Source organism: Oryctolagus cuniculus, chromosome 15, assembly GCF_051225735.1.
Source record: "Oryctolagus cuniculus isolate XC-2025 breed Fujian yellow rabbit chromosome 15, ASM5122573v1, whole genome shotgun sequence".
Classification (NCBI taxonomy): domain Eukaryota; kingdom Metazoa; phylum Chordata; class Mammalia; order Lagomorpha; family Leporidae; genus Oryctolagus; species Oryctolagus cuniculus.
In genome coordinates, this window is record NC_142881.1 from 15,763,908 (window position 1) to 15,787,650 (window position 23,743).

Genomic DNA, 23,743 nt, shown 5'->3' on the forward strand with positions numbered 1-23,743 from the left:
TCATAATTTTCTAGTGTTGGCAGATTGAGGAATTTTTCTGAAGTGAAACAATTATATCCGAGCTCTCGGGGGCCCTCCATGATGGGAAGGTTGTAAATCAGAGGCTGTTGTGATCCCTTTGCTGTAAACAAGTGTCTGGCTTTGTAAATTTAAAGGCCAGAGAAAGGTGCTTGCTGAACTAATCCAGTAAGCAGCTGTGGAGCTAATTAGTGGGCCTGCTTCAGCCGTGCACTCATAGGCATTAAGGAAGCACTCACTCCCGGCCAGGCAACAAACTGAGCACTGGGCTGATGAATGAGACCGAGCTCCAACTCGGCCGTGGGCTGCACTGGGCTTCCTTCAGCGTGCCAGCCGTAGTCTTCCTTCCCCAGGTCTCCTCGACTTGAGTTTTTTATCCTCATTTTTTCAGACCTGAGCTACTCATTTTACCTTAGGAGAGTGATAATAAATTAAATCACATTTTTTTTCTTAATTAGTCCTTTTTATAGATGAGTCATTTAGGGTGAAACTTCATCATTTTTAGAAGCTACTATCTGGCTCAAATAACAAAGCCAACTGTGTAAAATATGGGAAGGTAGAAACTGAACTGACCCTTAGCAAGAGGAGACAAGTTTTAGATCACTCATTACCAAAAGCCTGGCATCTAAATCTGAGCCTGGAATAAAGGCAGCTTCCATATTTGGACCATCTTCGGTTGGTGCAGACCTGGACACTGGGTAAAAATAACATACTGAGAAATGAAAGCTATTCAGCATATTTTAATCCTCTTCAATTAACTTCATTCATATTCTGCTGACCAGATTTAGATCAGTTTGACTTAAAAAAAAAAAAAAATGGGCAGAGCTCTATTTCTGAATGATCCCTGATTTATTTAAAATTATTAGCATTAGTCAATAAATTGAAATTTATCATAATTTAAAACTTTTGTTCTTCAGAAGACACTATTAAAGAAATGAAAACACAAGGCCGGCGCCGCGGCTCACTAGGCTAATCCTCCGCCTTGCGGCGGCAGCACACCAGGTTCTAGTCCCGGTCGGGGCATCGGATTCTGTCCTGGTTGCCTCTCTTCCAGGCCAGCTCTCTGCTGTGGCCAGGGAGTGCAGTGGAGGATGGCCCAAGTGCTTGGGCCCTGCACCCTATGGGAGACCAGGAGAAGCTCCTGCCATCGGATCAGCGCGGTACGCCAGCCGCAGTGCGCCGGCCATGGCGGCCATTGGAGAGTGAACCAACGGCAAAGGAAGACCTTTCTGTCTGTCTGTCTGTCTCTCTCTCTCACTGTCCACTCTGCCTGTCAAAAAAAAAAAAAAAAAGAAAACACAGCCTAAAAGTATTTTGCAAATCACGTATCTATTAATATATCTGAATCTATTAAGGGACTTGTATACAGAACACATAAACAACTCTTACAACTCAATTTTAAGTCATTAGCATGACTAGTTCATTAAATGTTGAGGGCCTTGTGTCTTCTGGTGTATTCCGGGACCAAGATGTCTGCCCAGAGGGAGAGAAGGAGGACAGTTTAGAGCAGGTGCTAAACTCGTCCCAATTTCACACATGCTACTGTCCATCCCTGAAGCCCCCTTGGTCAGAAGCGGTGATGGTGGTACCTAAGACTTCTACAGTTCTCCATTCCAACCTCACCCCCAGGCTCTCCCGTAAGCACACGGGGCTGCCCAGCCACAGTGGTCAGTCCTGGCGCTCCCACACTCCATGGCGGCCCCACCCTCTCTGGAATAGGGGCCTTCCTCCTGTGCCCACTCATCCACCTGGAAGGCAGGGTGCTTCCACTTTGAGGTCCAGCCCACGGCCAACATCTCTCTCTAACTTTCCTGAAGGCTCAGTGCACCTGCATGTGAGTTTCATGCCATTTTTCTTACATCTGTGAATAAGCAGTTACATGCTATTCATACACACAAGGGGTCTTCAAAAATTATGGAAAATGCATATTCTGAGAAAAAATACTATGCGTAGATTCAAAGGGGTTTCGGAGTCCCTTGTATTTATCGTCAGTCTTCCTCCTTAGCTAGACCCTGAGCCCCTGGAGGACACAAACAGTATCTCATTCCTCTGTCCTCAGTAGTAGCTCAGGGCCCAGCCAGAGCGAGCGTTCAGAGCACTTGTCAGTGACTGAAGCATGAACCTGGGTGGGCGGAGCCTGTGCTTGAGAGAAAGGTAGACAGAGGTGGAAATGTTCCCATCACACCTGCCAGAAAGGGCCTGGCTCTGTCTTACGTGTTTCAAAGTGAGGGAAACAGAAACACCTGCTGCAATGAAGGCACCTCATATTCCGAAGGGGAAGGATGCACTGGTGAGCACCCAGGCTCCCGGGCTTAGCCCTCAGTTCAGAGCAATACGTTGGGATTGCCAGCCTCTGCCATCATGCCTGGAAGCATTTGTATCTGGGTTTGCAGAGCCCACCCCTCTACATGCTTGGGGTTTAACCCTCTGATGGCTGATCACGAATCAGCAGCAAGTGACCTTCCATCCCTCCAAATGTATTGGCCATTAATGCATTTGCTGCAAGCTCACAGCCTCCAACCGCATGCCATTGGAATGATGCATCTGACTGCTGGCTGCTTGGAACCCAGATCCCCTGAACTCAATTCTCTCCTGTGGGAAGCTAAACCTGGTATCACCTTTGCAAGCCAAGTTGATAAACTGAGTTTGTTCCTTTGGTTTCTCCTTTCTGATGTACCTCCTTCCAGTTAGTTGTTTTGGATTTTTTTTATTACGCTTGCTTTGTTCCCTTGATTGCTGTCCCTTCTCTCATTTTGTTTTTTCCATTCTTCTCATTGGAGGCAATGAGCCGTCCAGCGGCCGGAACTCCCCTCTCCCCTACCGGCCAGACAGCCGCCCTCTAACTCCAACTTACGCTCAGGCCCCTAAACATTTCCATGTTCCAGGTAGGAGCTGACACGTCTCTGTCTCGGTGTCCTGTCGCAGTGTAGAGTGTAGCCTTGTAACCTCGTCTCGTCTCCATCTCTCACGCTCTTTTAATTGGGATGCACACAGTTGACAAACCCTAAATTGCAGGATCTGACGCCCAGGGCCTTTGGGAAGATTGTTTTATGAGAAATGCCAGATTATACAGAAGATTTACATTTTCTCTGATTTTTTTTTTAAGAGAATGGGAAACAGAGGAATTCTAGTGTCTTGTTTTTATCAGATTTTTCATTTTACCTCTGTAGGAGTGCCCCCATGATATCGTCTTGTGATGTGATGTCATTGACTAAGTATTGCAATGGCAATCCAGTTATCATCTCATCCTAAAGAGGGAATCACAATGTCACCTGAGAATACCCTGATGTTTCCCATTTGTCTCCAATGGGGAGATTTTTTTTTTTCCATGGACTTTACTTTTGAGAGAGGTATACAATGGGACCAGCGACTTTCTGCAGTGTGTTAACTCACAGACTGGCCACCTCCATAGCCCACAAAGATATCTTGCAATTTAGGCCTGATGCTGCAAGCTTTGCTCTCGAAATCACAAGCGTTTGCTGTCATGGTACAAATCGTAATTTGCTCTCAGCTGAACACATCAGAGCCCATCAGGATCTTAGTGTCAGAGTCAGCTCAGTATCTAAGGGCAGGGCTGGCATCACAGGTCCCACTGTTTTCCCAGCAGAAGTACATCATTTTGCTTCTTTTCACTACTAAAGTGGTTTAATAAATTACTTGTTTTGTTAAGTTTTCAGTATGCATATTTGTAATATCCAAGAGTTTTTTTTTCCTTTTGCTTCCTAAACTTTCCTAATAAAGCAAAGGGAAGTATAATGAGATTTGTGCAATGAATCGAGGACTTAAAAAGATTCATTGAATCTTGAAACACAATGTTTCATATTTGGGGGTTGTTCACCTGAAGAATACCCCTACCAAGATTTGAAACTTCCTGCATATTTGCACTTAAAGTGAAATGGTGGCATAATCCACTGGGGTCCTGTATAAATATTTGAGTAGTAATTATTGTTTCTTTCTTTTTTTTTTATTTGGCCTATACAAATTAGGATTTTGTCGACCACCCTGTCAGCACACAGCCTTGCCATGAAAAGTGTTCCTATGTTTTTTGAAAAGTATTCTTAATTTTCCTGCATTGCTTTCCACTGTTCCACTCATTAGTTGAAAAGTAAATTGAGCCACTGGTGTCTACTGGGAGCTCAATTTCTAGACGGTAGCAATTTGGGGACTTCCCCCAAACCTGTTACGTCTGCCTCATTGTTAGGGTGCCTCCACTGCTTGCATTTCTCCCTGTTTGAATCCCACCTTCAGTGGAGTGTGCATAAGAAATAAATGGCTCATGAATCGGTTACATCTCTGTAAATCCTCAGATGTATGACAAAGGCTTCCATACCACCTGTGTCTATAGAAATCCACTCATTTCTGTGACACTTTCTGCCAATAAAGTCCACTTTGTAACGTAAGAGTGAACCTTCTGGGTTATTTCTGTTCGAGAGTCTTCCGTTGATTTGCCCTTTGGTTGGTCTGTTTTCCCCATCGCTGAAGTGGTTCGCATAATCACACATCTTTGCTTTTCATTTCCACAGATCAAGGGATCAACATTTACCGAAAACCACCCATCTACAAACAGCATGGTAAAGCCCACATTCCTCCCCGTAGCCTTTAAGTGGCAGTCAGCTGATCTCTTTGCTTTTGCTGTCTTCTGAAAGGCTTATCTGCTGCTGCTTTTGAGACTCAAACTGGGGTGCCCAGGGTATTATGCCTGTATGGTCTACTAAGGTGCAAATATTGTGAGATTTGTCTTCCTGGTTGGGGAACACGTGGCTTGATTAGGAAGGTTCCAGCCCATTTCTGACACCATCAAACCATTCGTAGAGAAGGGAAGTAAGTATTAGCCACACAACAACTCATAAACATCCTAACAAGACTTTTTTTTTTGGGGGGGGGAGGGCCATCAAATAATTTAACCAACCTCTACAAGAATGTTGGTGAGTTTCCAGCCACCTGCACAAATTGTTTTGACTAAGAATAAGTGTCTGAAGGGGCCTGCAGGTGGATGGGACAGGAGCTGGGACGGCCCTGGTCCCACTTGCTGCCTGAAAGACTGTGACGCCCTGGATATAGTCCCACTGTGCCTCAGTTTCTCCTGGGTAAACATCAGTGAGTTAGGCCAGTTTGTCTCTGAAACTCCCATAAGCTAAGAATCGCTAAAGTGGATTCATAGTTGTGTTTTCTGAGAATGCACATTTTATTTTTTAAGCCCAGGAAACCACGTTACTTTATGTCAAGCACATTTTCTCCCACCAGAGAGAGAAATCTTTGTAAAGAGAAATCTACAAGTGGTCCTCAGGTGATTTCAGACACTTGGGCACAAACTGTGCCCGGAAATTTGAAGGCTGCCTTTGACATTAATGAGTCCTTAAAATTAGGATGACATGAAAAGCAAATAAAATTTAAACTGCGTAAGGAAAAATTTTAGGCCTAAATCCCAAGGTGTACTGTAATGGTTCTAGATCTATGGAGTATGTTTTTTTTTTTTCTCTCTTGTCTTTTTTTTTATTTAAGGTTTTACACCATGTGCTTGCTTTTTAAGTTTGTTAACATTGCTTTTGTTTTTGTTTTTTTATGGTTTAATGTCTTCCCACACACTCATTAACATGTGAATGTTTAACTACTGACTTCACCAATCTAATGCGTAAGTACTGTTTGAAGTCATGCTTCTTTTGTTCAGTTTGAGTGAGATTTCCAAAATTTGACTTACTAGAAGGTTTTTAAATATTAAAAAATCTCCAGACCCTGCCTCCTTGAACAAAAATAAGCAAACAAAGCAAACAATTAAGATTTAAGAAGATCAAATAATGTAGATTATTTGGACAAAATCAGTTGGGTTCTTTTCATTATATTTTCTTTGAAGTCTTTCCTTTTAGTCTTTTGTGATCAAGTGGGAATAGCACAGCCAGGGAATTTCTTTCTAAAGACTGAGCCCTGAAACACCCTGTCCACACCAAAGCAGTAGGTGTTATGCCTATACTTGATGTCTGCATGCATTTGGAAAATGCTGGATTCAAATGAAGTAACACTTTTTTTTTTTAAATATATGTACAATGCAGGACTTCTCAGTCTTTCATCCATTGACATGTTTTGTCCACTTTTAACAAGGGGATTAGCCATATGGTATTTTCTAAGCAGAAATTTCTTTCTCATGAGATTAGAGATTCAGAAAAACACTGTTCGAAGCCTGGCTAAGACTTTACCCCTGATTGTTGAGTGGCTTTGGTCACATTTAAGCAAACTGAGGCACAGAGGATTGTTAGAATAGAGGGGTTGGAGCTGAAGATTCCAAAGTTTAAAATACTAACGGTCTTCAAAAAGTCCATGGAAAATGCTTATTGTGAAAAACCTAGGCATGAGTTTCTTTCTTTTTTTTTTTTTTTTTTTTGCACCAAAATAAGCTTATCTTTTAATTTCATTTTCCATGAACTTTTCAGAATACCCTCATATGTGAGCCCAGGAGAAATAGTACATCTTTTGAAAAGTTAAGACTTTATAAATATATTTTGCAATGGTTAGTGACATCCCAGGCCAGTTTGTGCAACGAGCCAGAGTCACAGACCGGCCATAAAACTGGTTTGTTTGTCCTCAAGCTGGTGACAGCTCCTCTAAACAGAGCCAGTAAGAAGTTTGTGAATTAGCATTGCTGTTAATTTGGCGTCTGTTGTTTTAAAATTCGATGACTCACTTCTGCGTGCAGACCTTTGAATCAAACAGTGAAATACGTGCAAATTGAGAGTAGGTTTTCTTCATTTCTCCTAGGACTCAAGGATGCATATTTAGCGTGTAAAGAATCAAATAGACTGGACTAATGTGTTTGTGGCTTCTTGCCCAAGCATACAAACCAACCTACCCTCTACAGATGAACAGCTATTGTCAAAGGACAGCATCATGATTTTAACTTAGCCCGTTAATTTCAAATTGCTGACTCAAAGTTCTGTTTACTGTAGGAGAGTTTTGTCGATGGTTCTTTCTACAAAGTTGGAGATGTTCTGTATCTGCACTGTCCAACCCAGTGGCCACTGATGACACGTGACTCTGGAACACTCAACTACGGCTGCCACAACTGTGGAACCGAATTTTCATCTTATTAATTTCTGTTTGATTTTATTTATTTAAATGTCAATATCCGTGTATAGCAGGTGGCGGTGGACAGTGCAGTTCCAGAACACAGGGTTTCGATGTACATCAGATGCTTCTGTCACCAAACAAGGGGAAAGAGTTGAGTTGTGAACAGGCACCGCTGAGTGGCAGGCGATTGATAACGGTGATAACCAGAACTTTCTGGGATTGGAACTTTTGACAGAGAACAAGAAAACTTTGTCAGTGGGGTTGTACCCCTGGCCTTACAGACTGAGAGCTAAGCAACCTGATTCCCATCTAGATGCAGCTGCCTTGGCAGCCCAGAGCAAGTCTTCAGAAGACATCATCAAGTTTTCCAAGTTCCCAGCAGCCCAGGCTCCAGACCCCAGCGAGATCCCAAAGATTGAGACGGACCACTGGCCTGGTCCCCCCTCACTTGCCGCCATAGGTATGCAACTGCTATAGCTACGTCAAGGGGACAAATGGCTAAGAGAGTGCAGAATGAAATATTTAAAACGTGCAAGAAAGTGTGTTCTTTCATAAAGATGCTGAAGAAAATTGTGAGCGAGGAGTAGGACAGTGAAAAAAGTGAACATGGTGTTAATTTGTGTGCAAGATGCTTGAAAGTCACAGAATGCATCGACCAGAGCCTTGCTTTAACCAAACCCACTGAGATCCAGAATTGGTCTAAGATGGATGTTTATATGCAGTTGGGACTGCAAAATCAGTCTCCTTTCGAACCCAGTAGAGTCCAAGCCTCACGGTAAGAACATTGTTGTAGTCCAGTGGGCAGATCTACTGAATGTCCGGTGCAGTGTGACTTCTGTCTCTAAATCTGTTTTAGAGCTGGCGCCGAGGCTCACTAGGCTAATCCTCCGCCTAGCGGTGCCGGCACACCGAGTTCTAGTCCCGGTCAGGCCCCGGATTCTGTCCCGGTTGCCCCTCTTCCAGGCCAGCTCTCTGCTGTGGCCAGGGAGTGCAGTGGAGGATGGCCCAAGTGCTTGGGCCCTGCACCCCATGGGAGACCAGGAAAAGCACCTGGCTCCTGCCATCGGATCAGCTCGGTGCGCCGGCCGCAGTGCGCCAGCCGTGGCGTCCATTGGAGGGTGAACCAACGTCAAAGGAAGACCCTTCTCTCTGTCTCTCTCTCTCACTGTCCACTCTGCCTGTCAAAAAAAAAAAAATATCTGTTTTAGACCAAATCTGGGTTGCAGTTAACAATTCTCTTAACAACAAATCCTAACAGGGAAGCACTTTCAGTCTCCTTCCACGATCACGCACTCCATGACTAAGAAGGGCTCCGGCAGGGCAGCGGGTGTCCTGAAATAGGACTTGTGTGAAGTTAACGCGATTTCACATCTGTCATCTCCATGGCGTCTGTGCTAAAGTGTCACATCAGAGCTGTTTCATTCTTTGCTTTATTCTTTCAAAGTGTGTCCGTGTCTTTACTGTGTTGTCACTAGTGAAATCACTCAGCCTAAAAAGAGGTATTGGCAAACCCCAAAGCTCATACTGAAAATGTGGGGAGCAGCCTTGCAAAGATACGACTGTCTTATCACAGTCAACTGTGCAAAAGGTACAGCCCTCTTGCCGCCTGACAACATAAAATGCCTTCGCTTTTCCAAAACATCCAAGTTAATCTTTTTCATCATGCTACATTTTCTATAACTTTCATATAAAATACAAGTGGATTTTAACACAACTAATAGTTAGAAGAAAGTCTACCTCCTCAGCCCATTATTCACAAGTATTCTATCCATTATGTTGAGATTTGTCTAATTTCTGAAGACTTGTGTCTCTTAAGTTTTACTAGTACAAACTAAAGAAAGAAAACTCACATGAACATTTATAATTTTTTAAGAACGAAGAATCCATCATCTTTTCTTGCTGATCTGTTCGTGCCCTCTGGGAACTCCTCGGGGCCCTGCAGGCTCCCACTTCAGTTTGGTGGCTTACTGAGGGCACGAACAGAGCCGTACTTGGGGGAGAATTAAATTTTATTCTTGAAACTATTGCCACTAAATGGTCTAAAGTTCCTTTAAATGTCTGGCCTATTCATCAGAATGATGAAAACTAAGTCTGTTAAAGTTTATTTTCATTAGATTAGCAAACTTTCCTGTTTCCTCCCATAGCCAGATTAATCCAAGTAATTTAGGAAAAACAGCAATTATCTTCCTCTTCCAACCACTCCAGTAGAGTTCTCCTTTCTATTCGTCTCCCCCTTTCCAGGAAGCTTAAAACTTGTATTCAATTTGCCATATTGCTGCAGAGTAAGTTTTTAGCTGTATGAACACTTTTTCAATAGATCTCTCAGTATAAAACCCTGTGTGACCATTTCTCAAAGGATGAGAAAAAACAAACATTAGAGACCCATCCCTTGAAAGAAATCTAACAAGCCTGCTTCGTCATGTGTGTGCTAGGGTCATAGAAGACAGAGTGATTGCATTATGAAAATTCTAGAACTATTAGGAAAAAGAGAAAAACAAGGTGTAAAAACTTGTCACAAGAGTGTGACTGTCTTACCTCTTCGTTGGCGTGTAGGTAAATGTGAATCCCTATTTGAAACTGGCCCCCAGGGATGTCAGGATAGTAACTGGTGATGCCCTGCCCTCCTAGCACAGTTCGCTCCGGCCAGTGGTTAATGGAATGGCTTAGACGCGATTGCAGTGGCAAACCCAGTTCTGACGGAACGGACTAGTTCCTGGAAGGTCCCAGCTCACAGGGCTCATGCATCCTACCCTGAGCCCGCGTGTCAGAGGGGCCCCGTGTCCTGTGAAAGCCCAGCCAGTGGTGCTCAGTGGGTACAGGTGCTTTCCCATTGGTGGTGTTCACACACCCGTGAGAAAGACCGCCGTAGACCCCACCTGCCTAACGAACGCAACACAGATGGACTAGTCCATTGGAACTTCCCACTCGTGAGGGTGCGAAGTTGAAGTTGTCTTTGCTGTGGCGTTAGGAACTGACGCGAGACGCAGATCTGGAGGCAGAGAGGAAGACGATGAGGAGCTGCTGAGACGCCGACAGCTTCAGGAAGAGCAGCTGATGAAGGTTTGTCCTTACACTTGGCCTTGCTGCTGCTGTTTTTGAATGACTGCTATGTGCACGCCGCCAAGGGAGGCAGGAGGTGGTCCTGAGCCTCAAGGACAGACAAGACGGGCACCTAGTTGCTAGAATAAGCAGAGTATCCCCTGGGCTTTTGAGGAGGTGACCTTGAGGTTGGAGTGGAACTTTTGGGCCTTTGCAAGGACAGGGACTGTGTGTGTTTGCTTGGACACTGAAAGGCAGGTGGAGGAAGGCAGAGTGTGCCCAGTTGTGTGACAATCAATCCCCCTGTGCACCCTCTGCTGAAGGGCTTCCCTCCACATGGAGCATTTTTGCAGGGATTTCCCCAGAACTCATAGGACTGTATCGAAGATGTGGGCCGGGAGGAGGAGGGTGGAAGAGATGGCCTACCTGCCCATCTCCAATGACAGCCCACAGCATCCAGGACAGCCTGTGCTAAACTCTCTCGTGGATAACAGGCTGGAGAATCTTTTGAAATGATGTTTTCTGGAGATAAAGGAAATGCCCATGACATTAATTATATGGGAGGCAAGGATACAGAGTAGCATTTATGGTACATCCTAGTTTTGTGTATGTATAGGAAGGTATTGGGTGGAAATGAATCAAAATGTAACTGGTGTTCTCCAGGAGTGGTGGGTTGTGGATTACTCTTCTTTCCTTTTGGATTTTCCAAAACCTGTTCAATGAGCCTGGATCTCCCTTTTTTTCTTTTCTTCCTCTTTCTAAAAAATTATTTATTTGAAAGTCAGAGTTACAGATTGAGAGGGAGACACAGACATCTTCCATCTGCTGGTTCACTCCCCAGATGACCGTAATGGCCAGGACTGGGCCAAGCCAGAGCCAGGAGCTTCTTCCAGGTCTCCTACATAGGTAGCTGGGGCCTAAGCACTTGGGCCATCTTCCGCTGCTTTTCCCAGGCCATTAGCAGGGAGCTGGATCAGAAGTGGAGCAGCTGGGACTTGAACCAGCACTCTTACAGGATGCCGGCACTGCAGGTGGTGGCTTAACACGCTACGCAAGAATGCCAGCCAGCCCTCTCATTTTTTCTTGCTTATAAACAAACCAATACAGTTTATTTTTTAGAGCTATTACCATCAATTTCTCACTTGCAAATCAAAAACACACACTGGGGCCGGTGCTGTGGCATAGTGGTCTAAGCCTCTGCCTGCAGCACTAGCATCCCGTATGGGTGCTGGTTCGAGTCCCAGCTACTCTTCTGATCCAGCTCTCTGCTATGGCCCGGGAAAGCAGTAGAAGATGCCCCAAGTGCTTGGGCCCCTGCACCCGTGTAGGAGACCTAGAGGAAGCTGCTGACTCCCACCTTCAGATTGGCACAGCTCTGGCAGTTGCAGCCATTTGGGGAGTGAACCAGCAGAGGGAAGACCTTTCTCTCTGTCTCTCCTCTCTCTGTCTGTGACTCTGCCTCTCAAATAAATAAATAAATAAAATCTTTAAACACACACATGCATGCTTCCTGGGGTCAATGCTGGTATTTTGGGGGAGGGCAGAGGAAGGAGAACATTCCCTAAGCCCAGCTTAGGGAAGTGGGACTTCCACACTGTAAAAGCTCTAAGGGATGCAGGATCCAGGACCTTCCTCTGGGGGAGCCCCTAGGCTCTGGGAGCACGTACATCCCGGCCATCCAGAACCAGGAGTTCCTGCAGGATCTTCGGAAAAGATGCCACAGTCCCGAGAAAGTAACGGCAGGCTTTGTTTCCATTTCTCTCTTTCCTGTGCACAGCTTAACTCAGGCCTGGGGCAGTTGATATTGAAAGAAGAGATGGAGAGAGAGAGCCGGGAAAGGTCAGCCAGTCGCCACGACTCTCCCATCCACTCAGGTGAGCAGCAAGTCCCCACCTTCCCGGAGCCAAGAACCGCCCACCTGCCCCCATGGAGCCCACCTCAACCACTGCACAAGAGACAGCACCACCTGTGGTGGGATCTGTAGAGTGTCCTCCAGGAAGGGGAGTGCTGAAATCCACTTCTGGTCCACCTAGGTTATAAGCGACTTATGACAGTCCTTAAAATACGCGCTTCCTTCCTTCTGGAAATGGGGGAGTTCTTGGAGGATCTGCGGTGCCGTGGGGGGGCGCTTGCTAGGTCTGCCTTCCAGAAGCCTCATCTCAAAGGCAAGGAACAAATAGAAATCCTGCAGAGAGCATTGCCGAATCTGGAGAACAAGGCCAAGACACTTCCAAAGCATTGTGGTTTAAAGTTATTATGTTCAACACAATGTCTTCAAAATGCTGCTGTTTGTGACACTTTGGAAGATTACTCAGATACTTGGCTGAAATCATCTATCAGCATATTTCCCCCACTTACACTGGAATATAAGCCAATATATAGATCAGTACATTTGTCAGCAAGTCATAAGCCAGTTGTTTCTGAATGTGCAAGATGACTTCTCCCATGTTCTGAACTGAAAAGGACGATTTTTCTCCTAAGCGTCCTGTTAACAATGTGTTTAGTGTTTACTACTTGTAGGCACCTTTCCCGAACATTATTTTATTTACTCTCTGCAGCACGTTAATGGAGTAGGTGCTGTTGTTATCGTCACTGGTGTCATCATTGTGCTTCCCCCAGGTCCAAATCCTTGCCCAGCTGTTGATGAGCTGAGTGACCTTTGGCAGGATGCATAGCTCCTCTTGGTTCCTGATTCTCCCGTCCATAAAATGGAAATGACAAAAGTGGTGCCGAGTTGTACCAAGGATTCAAAGGGATCAGGCTCTCAGACACGTGCTGCAGCGAGAGTGGCCACCTTCGCCCCCAGTGCAACTGTGTGGCTCCCTCCTCAGTAAGGTCACTGTGAGGGCCAAGTAGGTGGGATTTTGTGAACTCTTGAGCCCAGTACAATTTGTAATCTTTATCTTAAATCTTCGTTCTGCAAGGTAGAAGAGACGCTGTCAGTTCCATTAAAGAGATGGTCTTCCAGGTCCCTAACCATTGCTTTTCTGCCTCCTTCTCTTTCAGTTTCTCACGCTCCATCATCTAAAACTTCGTCTCTCCCTGGCTATGGGAAAAACGGACTTCACCGGGTAAGTTTCTCCTGTGGAGTTGACTGTTTCCGGGTTTGCTGGCTCCGCAGTCCTGGTCGAAGTGCTGATGTGCCGTCTGAACCCGTCGGACTCTAGACCTCAGGGTTGGAATGTCATAAACTGCGGTCTCCCTGGGAGCCCAGTAAAGCACTTTGAACTACAGGCAAAGTGACGTATTTCCATTGAGAGAAGAAGAAACTGGCTTTAGATAAAATAATGACGTGTATAAACTTAAGGGCATGCTAGTTTAAGTGGTTTTGCAAATAGTTTTTCATTGAAGCAAAAAGTAATTATGTACCTGTCTAGGAAAATGTAACTTTATTGGTCACTGAGAGATACTTGCTCACCAAGAACCTCCTGGGAAGTAGCCTTAGAGAGGTACTGCAGCAGACAAAGAGATTGGCATAGTGGTAGAAGAATAAACAGGAAGGAAAAATAACGAGGGTCCAGGATTTTAGCTTAGGGTGAATTATTTAGATTTTCTAGGTCCTTCCTTGCTTTCTGCCTGAATCCCAAGCCATCACCGAGGAGGTTTTGTTTTGTTTTGTTTTTAACAGGCAGAGTTAGACAGTGAGAGAGAGAGAGAGAGACAGAGAGAAAAGTCTTCCTTCCATTGGTTCACCCCCCAAATGGCTGCTATGGCTGGCGCACTGCGCCAATCTGAAGCCAGGAGCCAGGTGCTTCCTCCTGGTCTCCCATGCGGGTGCAGGGGCCCAAGCACTTGGTCCATCCTCCACTGCCTTTCCGGGCCACAGCAGAGAGCTGGACTGGAAGAGGAGCAACCGGGACAGAATCTGGCGCTCAACCCGGATTAGAACCCAAGATGCCGGCGCCGCAGGCAGAGGATTAGCCAAGTAAGCCGCGGCGCCAGCCATGAGGAGGTTTTCTAACAACATGTCTTTCTTGTTTCAGCCTGTTTCCACGGACTTTGCTCAGTATAACAGCTACGGGGACGTCAGCGGGGGAATACGAGGTGAGGCCCCAAAGTCAGGCCAGCTGTGGCCATGCCTTCCCTTATGGCCGAGGTCCACCCTCAGGAGGCTATGGCATCACAATATGTTGGCCGGGTCCATGCTCTGTGGCATCCTAAGAGGGTCCCAGCTGCTTCTTGGAGCTAATAGAGCAACTATTAAAATCTCAAAGGACCTCGAATGAAAGAAAGCACAAGAGGCCCCTTCTCTGTCAGACACCTGGAGGTACAACAGTGAGCCAGGCACAGCCCCTAGCCTCAGAATGCACAGGGTGGTGGGGGGCAGGGGAGGGAGAAAGCTGGGGGCCAGAGAAGCTCCGTGATGAATGCCATGGCTGGACTTGCCGAGAGCGGGAAGCAGCACAGTAGGTTGTCTGGCAAAGCTTCCAGGGAAAAGGATGTTCTAACCCACAGCTAAACCTGGAGCAGGCATTTCCTGGCTCCAGGGAGGCGCAGGGAACAGTGTGTGCAGAGATGGGCGCAGGGCGAGAACATGGCACATCCGGGAATTAGAACAGAACGTTGTCTCTCAGGTGGCGGTTCCGTGTTTCCCCGGGGTCTTTCCCTCACTGTGTTTCTGTTTCCTTTCCTTTGCAGACTATCAGGTAGGGATCCCTCTGCCTCCCTTGATGGACCACAGCAGCGGAACAGCCGTGTCCCCACCCAGACTGCGTGCTGCCGGGAGACGGTTTCTGTTGGGAAGATGCTCCCTGGGCTTGCTGCATCTCACTGTGGCGCCAGAGCTGTGATGGTCAGGCAGGGCCGGTGCCTGGGTCCAGCTGTCCCTGCAGGCCTTGCAGAGCCCTGTCTGGCCTGGAAGGGGACCAGCATCGAGGGTCTGCCCATGTGCGGTTGTTTCTCTGTTAGTCACAACCCCAGTCTTTCGTTCTCCCTTTTCCCACCTGTTCCCAAATGAAAAGCAACTCGTGTCTTCACCAGCAAGACAGAGCATTTTGCCGATGTACCACCCTGTTTTCACTTGAACCTGAATCTTGAAAAATTATGATGGAGAATGAGCAAAGAGAAAAAGTAGGGGGGAAAAAAAAAAGAAAAGAAGAGCTAAGACGAAAGTAGAAAAGGCAATGATCGAGTTGGCGATTTTCCACTTTCATATGTGGAGCCGAAATTCAGGAATTAGTCCATGGCTGTTGGGCTCTTCCCCCAACTTGATTACAAAAGAACAATATCCCTGCCCTGATTCAGCAAGGATCTCATTTGTGGAGAAAGCATGGAGGCGAACATGGCATCTCTGCACAGTGGTGGGGAGGAATGGGGACCACGGAGGGAAGCTCGGGAGCCCAGCGCGCCGCCCCCACTTCCCGGCGCTAGTTTGTGCCTCTCTGTTGCAGACGCTTCCAGATGGCCACATGCCCGCAATGCGAATGGACCGAGGAGTGTCCATGCCCAACATGTTGGAGCCAAAGGCAGGTGCAGCCTTCCCTGGGGGACGCCACAGCCCTTGAAAGAGTTGATTTTCTCTCTTGCCACCACTCTCAGAGTCTTGAGCCCCACTTCGTTGTATGGCATTCAGAAAGCCGTAGCTTAAACCCCACCCCACTCCAGTCCCAGATCCATTTTTGTCACATCAAGCCAGTGACCATGAACCCTTCCTGGGTGTGGTGGTCTGGGAGCACAGTGAAGTACTAGCACCTCCCTCCCCATGGCCCAGGTATCACCCTGGCCCATGCCACGTGCATTGATGGCACGTCCAGTGCTGAGTGGAGCAGCGGTAGACTGCCCTGGATGGCATGACCCACATGTCCCAGTTGAAAGTCCCAGGAACCTCCTCTGCCCCAAGCAAACCGGGGATGGCCAGTCCCCCTAGCTCCAGAACACCCAATAGCTTGCGCTCACAGGGACCATGCATGACTTCTTTCAATAAGTCAGTGGCCAGAACACTGCTTCTGGGCCTGCCTGGCTCCATGCATTCATGAGCCAGTCACAGACCAAGGTTGTTGAATGCTGCACAGAGGGACCTGCGATACAGCAGTAGCATGTGAAAGATACCACGCGCACCTGTGATTTCAGTTCTAATTTTTACCTTGACTCAGATGCTTAAGAAGTTGGTATTCGTATGTACCACAAAGCCCTCCTGAGACATGGTGCTAGGTGAGACACCACTGGAGAGTTGGGGACATACAAGGACACGCCCCTGTCCTCTGGACGCTGGAGGAAGGAACATCCATCACTCGGAGGCTGCATATTGGGAGGACCAGGGCTAGGGGGATTCTGCTTGCTAATACAGTGGTCAGCGGTGTCCTGGAAGAGCTGTTGTCTTGTCTTCTCAGATATTTCCATATGAGATGCTCATGGTGACCAACAGAGGGCGCAACAAAATCCTCAGAGACGTGGACAGAACCAGGCTGGAGGTAAACCAAAATCCAGTCCCAACTGCAGAACCCTCTGCATCCCCCAGACTTTCCCCTAAGACAGGTTGTATTTCTTTGGTGAAAGCAAGAAATCATATAAAGATCAGCCTCGTGTGGTAGGTGGCACTAAGAGATGCCTTTGGAGGAAAATCCAAATTTATACTTAGATCACCATTAAAAGTGCCTAGCCATACCCAGAAGAAAGATCCCCAAAGGCACAGCGTGGGTTTAGCCATTTTCTGTGGAAATCTGATGTTGTTGTGATGGGACTGGTGATGCAGACGGGAGTTGCCATCCCTCCTCCCGTACCCCCGGCTCCTTATCTTTCTCTGAGCCTTGGTTGAGTTCATTTGGAGTGGGAGGACAGAGCTTAGAAGAAGGAGGTTGAAACTGGACATTTTCTTTCCAGCTCTTTCCGCATTCCACATTGAAGGGTTATCCAGGCACACACATACACACAAGGCCTCCTTCGACACGGAAGACTGATCTTTGTGTTTTCTATCTGAGTGATTTTAATTAAGAAATCTCTGGTTGCCAGGCTCAGAGAGAATCATTACCTTTCCCGGACCACAAGGCAGTACCTTTGTGGAAGAGGTCAGGCTGCCGCAGAGAATAAAGGCTCCAGTATCCCAGGAGAGCTCTTCTGGGAGAGAGTGATGACAGACAGGAAGCCAGGCGTCCACCTGCCCCACCCTCCCTCCCGGCACCTCCTGTTGCTGAGCCAGGAAGTAGCCCCAGGGCTCCCCTAGGACCCCTCTGGGAGTCTCAGCCTTTGGCTTGCTTTTGCCTTGGTCTGTCTTCCCTGCATGTCCTCTGCAGCCCAAGGACCTGACCTGGGGCCACCTCCAGCTTAACAAATCATGTTCTGATGGCCCACCAGTAGTCAGTGTTGTTCCAACCCTGGATCATAACAGTACCCTTTTAATACTCCACCAACTTTTTTGTTCAATGCGGAAGGTGCCTCACCTGGCCCAACCAGGTAAGGAAGGCTGCATGTCGTGGGCTGGTAACCAGCATTGGAGGAGAACTCATCTCCTGTTGTTCAGCCTTGCTCTTCCAAATGACAGTCATCCCATGGTATTCATGAGACACTTGTCCTAGGATCCTCTGCAGACACCAAAATCCTTCTATAAAGTGCCACAGCATTTGTGTAGAGCCTACACGGTCCTCCCGTATGCTTTAAATCATCTCTTGATTGCCTATAATACCTGATACAATATAAACGCCATGTCAGCAGTTGCTGTACCTGTTGTTTGGGGAGCGATGTCCAGAAAAGGAAGTCCTCATGGCTTCTGTACAAATAGAATTTTTTTAAAAATGTAGTTGATCTGTGGTCAATGGGACCTGCACACGGGAAACCCATGGACGCCTCTGGCCAACTCCATCCGTCAAGTGAAGAGTGAGGCAGAGGGCCATCCGTGTGGCTGCTCCACTGACCCCTACTCTTCTCTCTCTTCCCCAGCGCCACTTAGCCCCTGAAGTGTTTCGGGAAATCTTTGGAATGTCCATACAGGAGTTTGACAGGTTACCTCTCTGGAGACGCAACGACATGAAGAAAAAGGCAAAACTCTTCTGAGTCCACACGTGAACGGCAACTAGAAAAAAGGACTGGCATGGCCGGTGATGCAAAAGATGTCCTAGGAAGGCCCAAACTTGAGGACGTGCAAACTGCTATCCCGCAGCAACAACGTACAGGGAAAATCTGGTTCAGACACACCCACGAGCCAAATATTGGACCCACCCTCAGTGACACTTGCCAAGAAGCAATGGGGTAGAAATTTCTATGTTCCCACCACACTCAACAGTAGTGTCCACAGGTGACCTTTTTACACAGCCTTCTGTGCACGACAGGAGCTCCTTTTCTTTCTTCTTTCATTTTCCTTTAACTGTTGTCCAACAGTAGTGCTGACCGTACAGATAAGAGCCAGCAAGTGCCCTTAGGATGCCGCACGGAGGGGAACGGTTGTGATGGTTCCAAAGTAGGAATCTGCTTATCGTGTAGCCCTGTAGCTAAGAAGGAACGTGGCCACGTGGCAGCAGCCACTCTGCACACAGCTCTCCCTGCAGCCTCGCGTGGCTCCACCTGTGCCCTGGCAGGGGTGGGGTTCCGTCAGGGAACTGAGCAGTCCTAAGAGGGATTCAGATCAGCCAAGATGATTTTTAACGAGCCCCTTGTTTTCTGCTCCCTGGGACCTGGCTGGCCAACTGCTTAGTCGTTACTCAAAAGAAAATTGAAAGCAAAGGAAAAGGAATGCAGGAAACCCTCCCCCAGACTCTTGGTCTGCTGCCGCTGGCTTGCTTACTTCTTCCTCCCCACCAGACAGGAGCAGTCTTGGGCTCCACCTTTGCGGAGAAATGAGACAAAAATCGCCTCCAGGTTGGCCCACTTGCATGCTCCCTGGTGATTTTTGTCCCTGGGGCCGTCTGATTCTCAGCCACACAGAAACCAGCTCCACGTCCCACCGCCAACGCACGTTCTCCCTTCCAGCGTCTGCTCCCCATCTGACGCCCTGGGAATCAGCCGCAGCCCACGCTGGTTTTACTTCTTAAGGTCTTGTCAGTAATAGGCTAAGGACAGGCATGTTTTCCCCTTGAAAATCTCGGCGATTCCAGAGTAGATTGCCTCAAACGGATTTTGTTTGGCCTTTCCAGCTTTTCTTCTTGTTAGCGCTGCTGACTTCGTGGGGTGTGGGGGAGTGAGAAATTCACCCATGGCAGTCGTGGGAGTCTGCATGTGCTCTTGAATTTCCGTTTGAATGTTTAGCCCGCTGCCTTGCAGCTTCTGAGTGTCATTTTCGCAAATGCACATGGCTCAGCAGTCAAGAAGGGAGGCAGATGGTGCCCCCAAAATCAGGTGCTTAGAAGCTGGAGCCCTCCAGCTGGCGTCACTCATGGCAGAATCAGACCGGAGATGGCAGAGCCAGAGCCGGGCAGGGCATGGGGGGCGGGGCTTGCCAGAACAGCCCAACCTCTGCAACACTCAATTCAGATCCGAGCTCAGGATTTCAGCAGCACGTGGAAGGGTCAGACCACATCACGAGGAGAGCGATGAGGAAGGGGCTCCCCAACTCCACGCGCAGGAAGTTACACCACCTTGATTCCCCCACTCGACAGTTCTGCCGAGGGATGTAAGCTCTGTCTTACAACCCAAGGAGGAGGCATGGGGCTTCACCTGCTCCTGCCACCGTAGACACAGGCCAGAACCTCTTCCCACTGCAGCCAGCTTGAGCATTACCAGCTGTCCGTCTGACTGACACCAGTGGCAAAGGCCAAGTGCAGCCGTTTCGGAACCCGGGTTGCAGACCCAGGCAATCCGTTTCCATCTCCTGGGTCCTGTACCGAACACTGCAGTCGCTTTCTAGTCTTCTCCTGAGCTGTTACCGAAGGAGCCTGAATTTGCCTGCCTTGTCAATGCATGAATGTTTGAGAGCTGGTCTCCTGTGAGTGTGTGTGTGTGTGTGCGTGCGCGCACGCATGTGCGTGTGCAGGACCTACTAACGTGTTCAGCAAGTGGCTCTGACAGGGTGGGCCTCAGACCAGCTACTGCTTGGTCCAAACCACAGCCGGCCCGCAGTTTGCAGTCCGGCACCTTCGTGTCTCCTCTGTTGCGCCTTGCTGCATTTCACATCACTGTCCTGTCTGGCACTGGCAGTCCCAGCACGAGGCCGGTGCATCCCAGTCCTTGCCTTCCCTGGCAGACCATGGAGGGAGGGAGCTGTTATGACACCTTCCCAGTGTTCCCTCCACAATCTGTAACAGTGCTGGCCAAGAGAGAATTTTTTTCATAACAGCAATAATAAGGACACCCGTCCTCTGTTTTCCATTGATTAATGAGTTCTTACCTACACTTAGGCAGATTAAAAGCAGTGTAGGAAATATTGGGATATTTGGAAGCATGGGTGCAATCAGATGGCTTTGCTAAAATTCCCATCTCTTGGTCTGCATAGAGAGGACACGGTTCTATCATAGATGAGGACATAAGACTGAGAAAAAGGGACAAAGGCACAACCCCCCTCTTTACATGACAGAGACCCAGAGTTAGGGGCCTGCCCAAGGTTGCTGCAACAATTGGAGAACTGAACCCTAAATTCTCCCACTGATGAAACCCTGCGTTTCTCATCTCTTCGAACACAGTTCTGCATCCATCCTGGGGTAAAGAGCCTTTTCCGTATCCAACACACTAGTTCATTGAAATGGCGTCACGCACAAAAAGCGTTCAGAGCTCAGTGGCCTCCAAACTGCAAGCCCAGAGGAGTGGGAACCACACAGGGGCCCCTGGGAGGCTCCTCTGCTCCACTGCCCGGCAGAAGGCTCCAGGGGAAGGACGGGTCACGGGCCCACTTGGTCTCCTGCCAAGCCTCACGTAAGGGCGTCATGCCCCATCCATTTGGTTACCCTGGGTTCGCCATGCTTGCCCACGAAATTCCCCAGGCCACAGCACAGAGGATGGGTGTCCTCCGCTTGCCCCCCTGCCCTGCACTGTTGATGAGAATTCCGGTTGTTTGCACTGTCAAAGCTCGTTCACACTAGCAAAGGAGTGACAAACATGGCTGGCTTCCCTGGTGCCTATATAAAGGGCTACATTTTCTAGCATTTGACTTACTTGGGACTCCAAGTGCATACTGATTGCATGAAGTAAAAGGGGCCTCTATGATATAATGAAAGTCAGTGCTTCCTTTAAAATTTCTTCAAGAAAATCCACTCTATCACCCAGTCTTCCTGAGTAGGCTATTCCTGAGCTGTGAGAAGCATTTGGAGACTCGCACTGCAGCTATGCATGCACATCTTGGGCTTGGGGTTTTATGAAATGTCCTTAATACGACTTCTTGAAGAACTGCACAAAACCGCCTGTCCTCAGAAACCTCGGAGAGAATAAGTTGGGTCAATGGGTAACAAAGAGAAAAACAAAACGGGGCGAGTTTTCTGTCTTACGTCCTCCAGGAACCCCCGCCCCTGATTCTGCCCTTGCTCAGTTCTCCCTCCCAGCCTGGTGTGCGGAGAACTCCCACTGGGTGATGTTTCTACGGTTTCCACCTCAATTCTTTATATTCTGAGGGGAACATCTTTTTCTAAGAATTGCTTCCCAGATGATTATCTGAAATATGTACACTTTTGCAAGGTTAAGAAATTCAAATGAACCACTTTTGACTAAGTCTTTCCAAAAGCAAAGCATTTCAAGCAGACATGGTGTTGCGTTCTGTGTTGTGTGGAGGGGCAGGCGTCACTCCGGGCTGTGTGCCCACAGAGCCCTGTTTCTGTCTGTCACTCGTGAAAGGGTAGAAGGGCCATGAACTTGGTCCCGCCGACCCTTGTGCATCCTCTAAAGCCAGCCCAGTTTTCATAAATCGCCTCTTCTGTGTTTCTGACCTGTGCTTCCTAGGCCAGCCTTGATTTTTGATTTTTAAAATGATTTTCTTTTGACAAACCAAGTGTGTGTTGGTATGCCCTGAAACTTGTTCTTTGCTGCTCCCTTTTGAACAATTTTCTGCCCAGCAGAAGAGATTATTTAGGGCTTGAGATTTGCATGATGCCATCTTGCAGCGACAATGTGGAGTATGCTGTAATGAGAGAAAGAGAAACTTTTACTTTGGCACTTAAAAAAAAAATTCACTGTCTTCCCATTTGCTACCCAGGAAGCAATCAGAGATGGTGACTGGTACACTTTGCCTAGGATTGTTCTGTTTCTATTTGGACAAGTTTAATTTATGGCAAACTTAAAAACCGGGTTGGGGGGGGAGGTGGTCAGTTAAAGCTGGAAAAGAAACTGTCTAAACCATGTATGTGTCCACAGTAAAATTAAACAAGCCCAACATTTTTCTGAAGCTTAGCATAATTGAGTGGCGGTTATTATCATGAACTTAAAATTCTTCCCCAAAGTGTCTCTCCCAGAAGTGAGGTTCCCATGAGGCTCTTCCAGAACTCGTTGACCGAAAGTGGAAGGAGGCCAGATCGAAGGCATTGACCTTGAAAAGGGGGGTGAGCCACTTGTGTGTGCACAGCTCCTCCAAGGCCACATGGAAGAGGAGACACTTGTCCACAAAAGTGATGTTCTGTGGGGCTTGTGTGTACAGACCTATCCAGTAACAAACGTGTGTGGCTTCTGTGACTTGCTGATGACTGCGTCGAAACTCCTGGGGGTCTTTCATTTCTAAGTTGGGTTGATGGAATGTTTCCCAAGTGTTGAAAGGCATACAGTTCTTCTTGACCTCCCTCCCCTTTCAGAAAAAGCAAATATTTAGAAGAACTCCCTTTGGAAAGCTGTGTTGTGTTCCCCGTGAGATTGAGTGGGCGTGCGTCTGCACCCCGAGTACCGCGTGCTCGTGTGCAGAGGAGGTGGTGGCCTGCCGGTCTCCACGCTGCTGTGCTGTGCTGTCCTGACCTGCTCCACGCTCCTTTGCCATTATACTCCGCGTGTATCACCGTTGTATCTCACAACTCCGTGAATAAAGTGTGTGCTTTATTCGTCTGTGCCTCCCACGTGTGGCTCATTTCTTAAGCCAGCGCTTCTCATGAAGCTCTGTCCCAATTTTAAGAAGAACCAGCCCCATTTCCAGTGCTCACAGCCAAGTCACCATGAAACCAAAGCCTCCCGAGGGCATTTGCATCTTGGAGGTTGAAGTGGGAAATGCGACAAATGGTTGGCTATTGCAGGAGAGTTGGCCCTGGTGGTCCAAACCGTGTTGGGCCAGCTAAACAGAGAAAGGTTTCCAACAGAGAGTTACCCTGCACCAGCCTGGCCGCTGTTGGGCTTTGCTTGTGACACAACAGAAATGGCCTCCCCTTGGAGACAAAGCTGGGGTGTGAGGAGGTGTGCGGACAAGCGCTCTGATCACCGTGAGTGTGGGCCGCTTCCGCAAGAAGCTTGGTTATAACAGGAAAAAAATCCTCATTCACATCTTTGACCTCCCCTGCGTAACTGAAATCTCTGGGAAGAAAATCCAGATTGCAATTTGCGTGTCGTCTTTTAGGCTTGCCAGAAAATAGAAGGCTCGATACCCAAGTCGGCCTGCCCTGACAGTGGCCTTCACTCTAGTGTGTACCTCGAACCTGTCCAGGGGTCTGCCAGTGCTGGCATTAATTACCAGGTTGTTCTGCAGGCAGTGGGCATGCCTTGGTCGCGAGTGTAGACAAAGGTCAGTGTCTGTGCTCCACTCCCTTCTGTAGCCACCTGCACCTGCATCCCTGGTTCAGTCCATGATTTCCCAGGCCAGGCGTCA

The 23,743-nt window shown here is 47.9% G+C and overlaps 1 protein-coding gene across 50 annotated transcripts in view; it reads left to right on the plus strand.

Annotated features, from left to right (window-relative positions):
- ABLIM1 (actin binding LIM protein 1) overlaps positions 1-22,992 on the plus strand; it is a 325,273-nt gene extending 302,281 nt beyond the window's left edge. For 13 of the 50 annotated variants that reach the window (XM_089314270.1, XM_089314273.1, XM_089314275.1 and 10 more), the window contains 8 exons: positions 2,799-2,903; positions 4,542-4,589; positions 7,391-7,537; positions 10,046-10,137; positions 11,894-11,990; positions 13,123-13,187; positions 14,100-14,160; positions 14,755-15,215. In XM_089314270.1, coding sequence (XP_089170396.1) covers positions 2,799-2,903; positions 4,542-4,589; positions 7,391-7,537; positions 10,046-10,137; positions 11,894-11,990; positions 13,123-13,187; positions 14,100-14,160; positions 14,755-14,906 — 767 coding nt within the window. In that variant the 3' untranslated portion in view covers positions 14,907-15,215. Of the gene's footprint in view, positions 1-2,798; positions 2,904-4,541; positions 4,590-7,390; positions 7,538-10,045; positions 10,138-11,893; positions 11,991-13,122; positions 13,188-14,099; positions 14,161-14,754; positions 15,216-15,506; positions 15,582-16,445; positions 16,527-17,988 lie in introns of those variants that run through there. The other 37 variants (XM_089314272.1, XM_089314280.1, XM_089314271.1 and 34 more) reach the window with 11 other exon arrangements.
- The last annotated feature ends 751 nt before the right edge of the window (positions 22,993-23,743 follow it).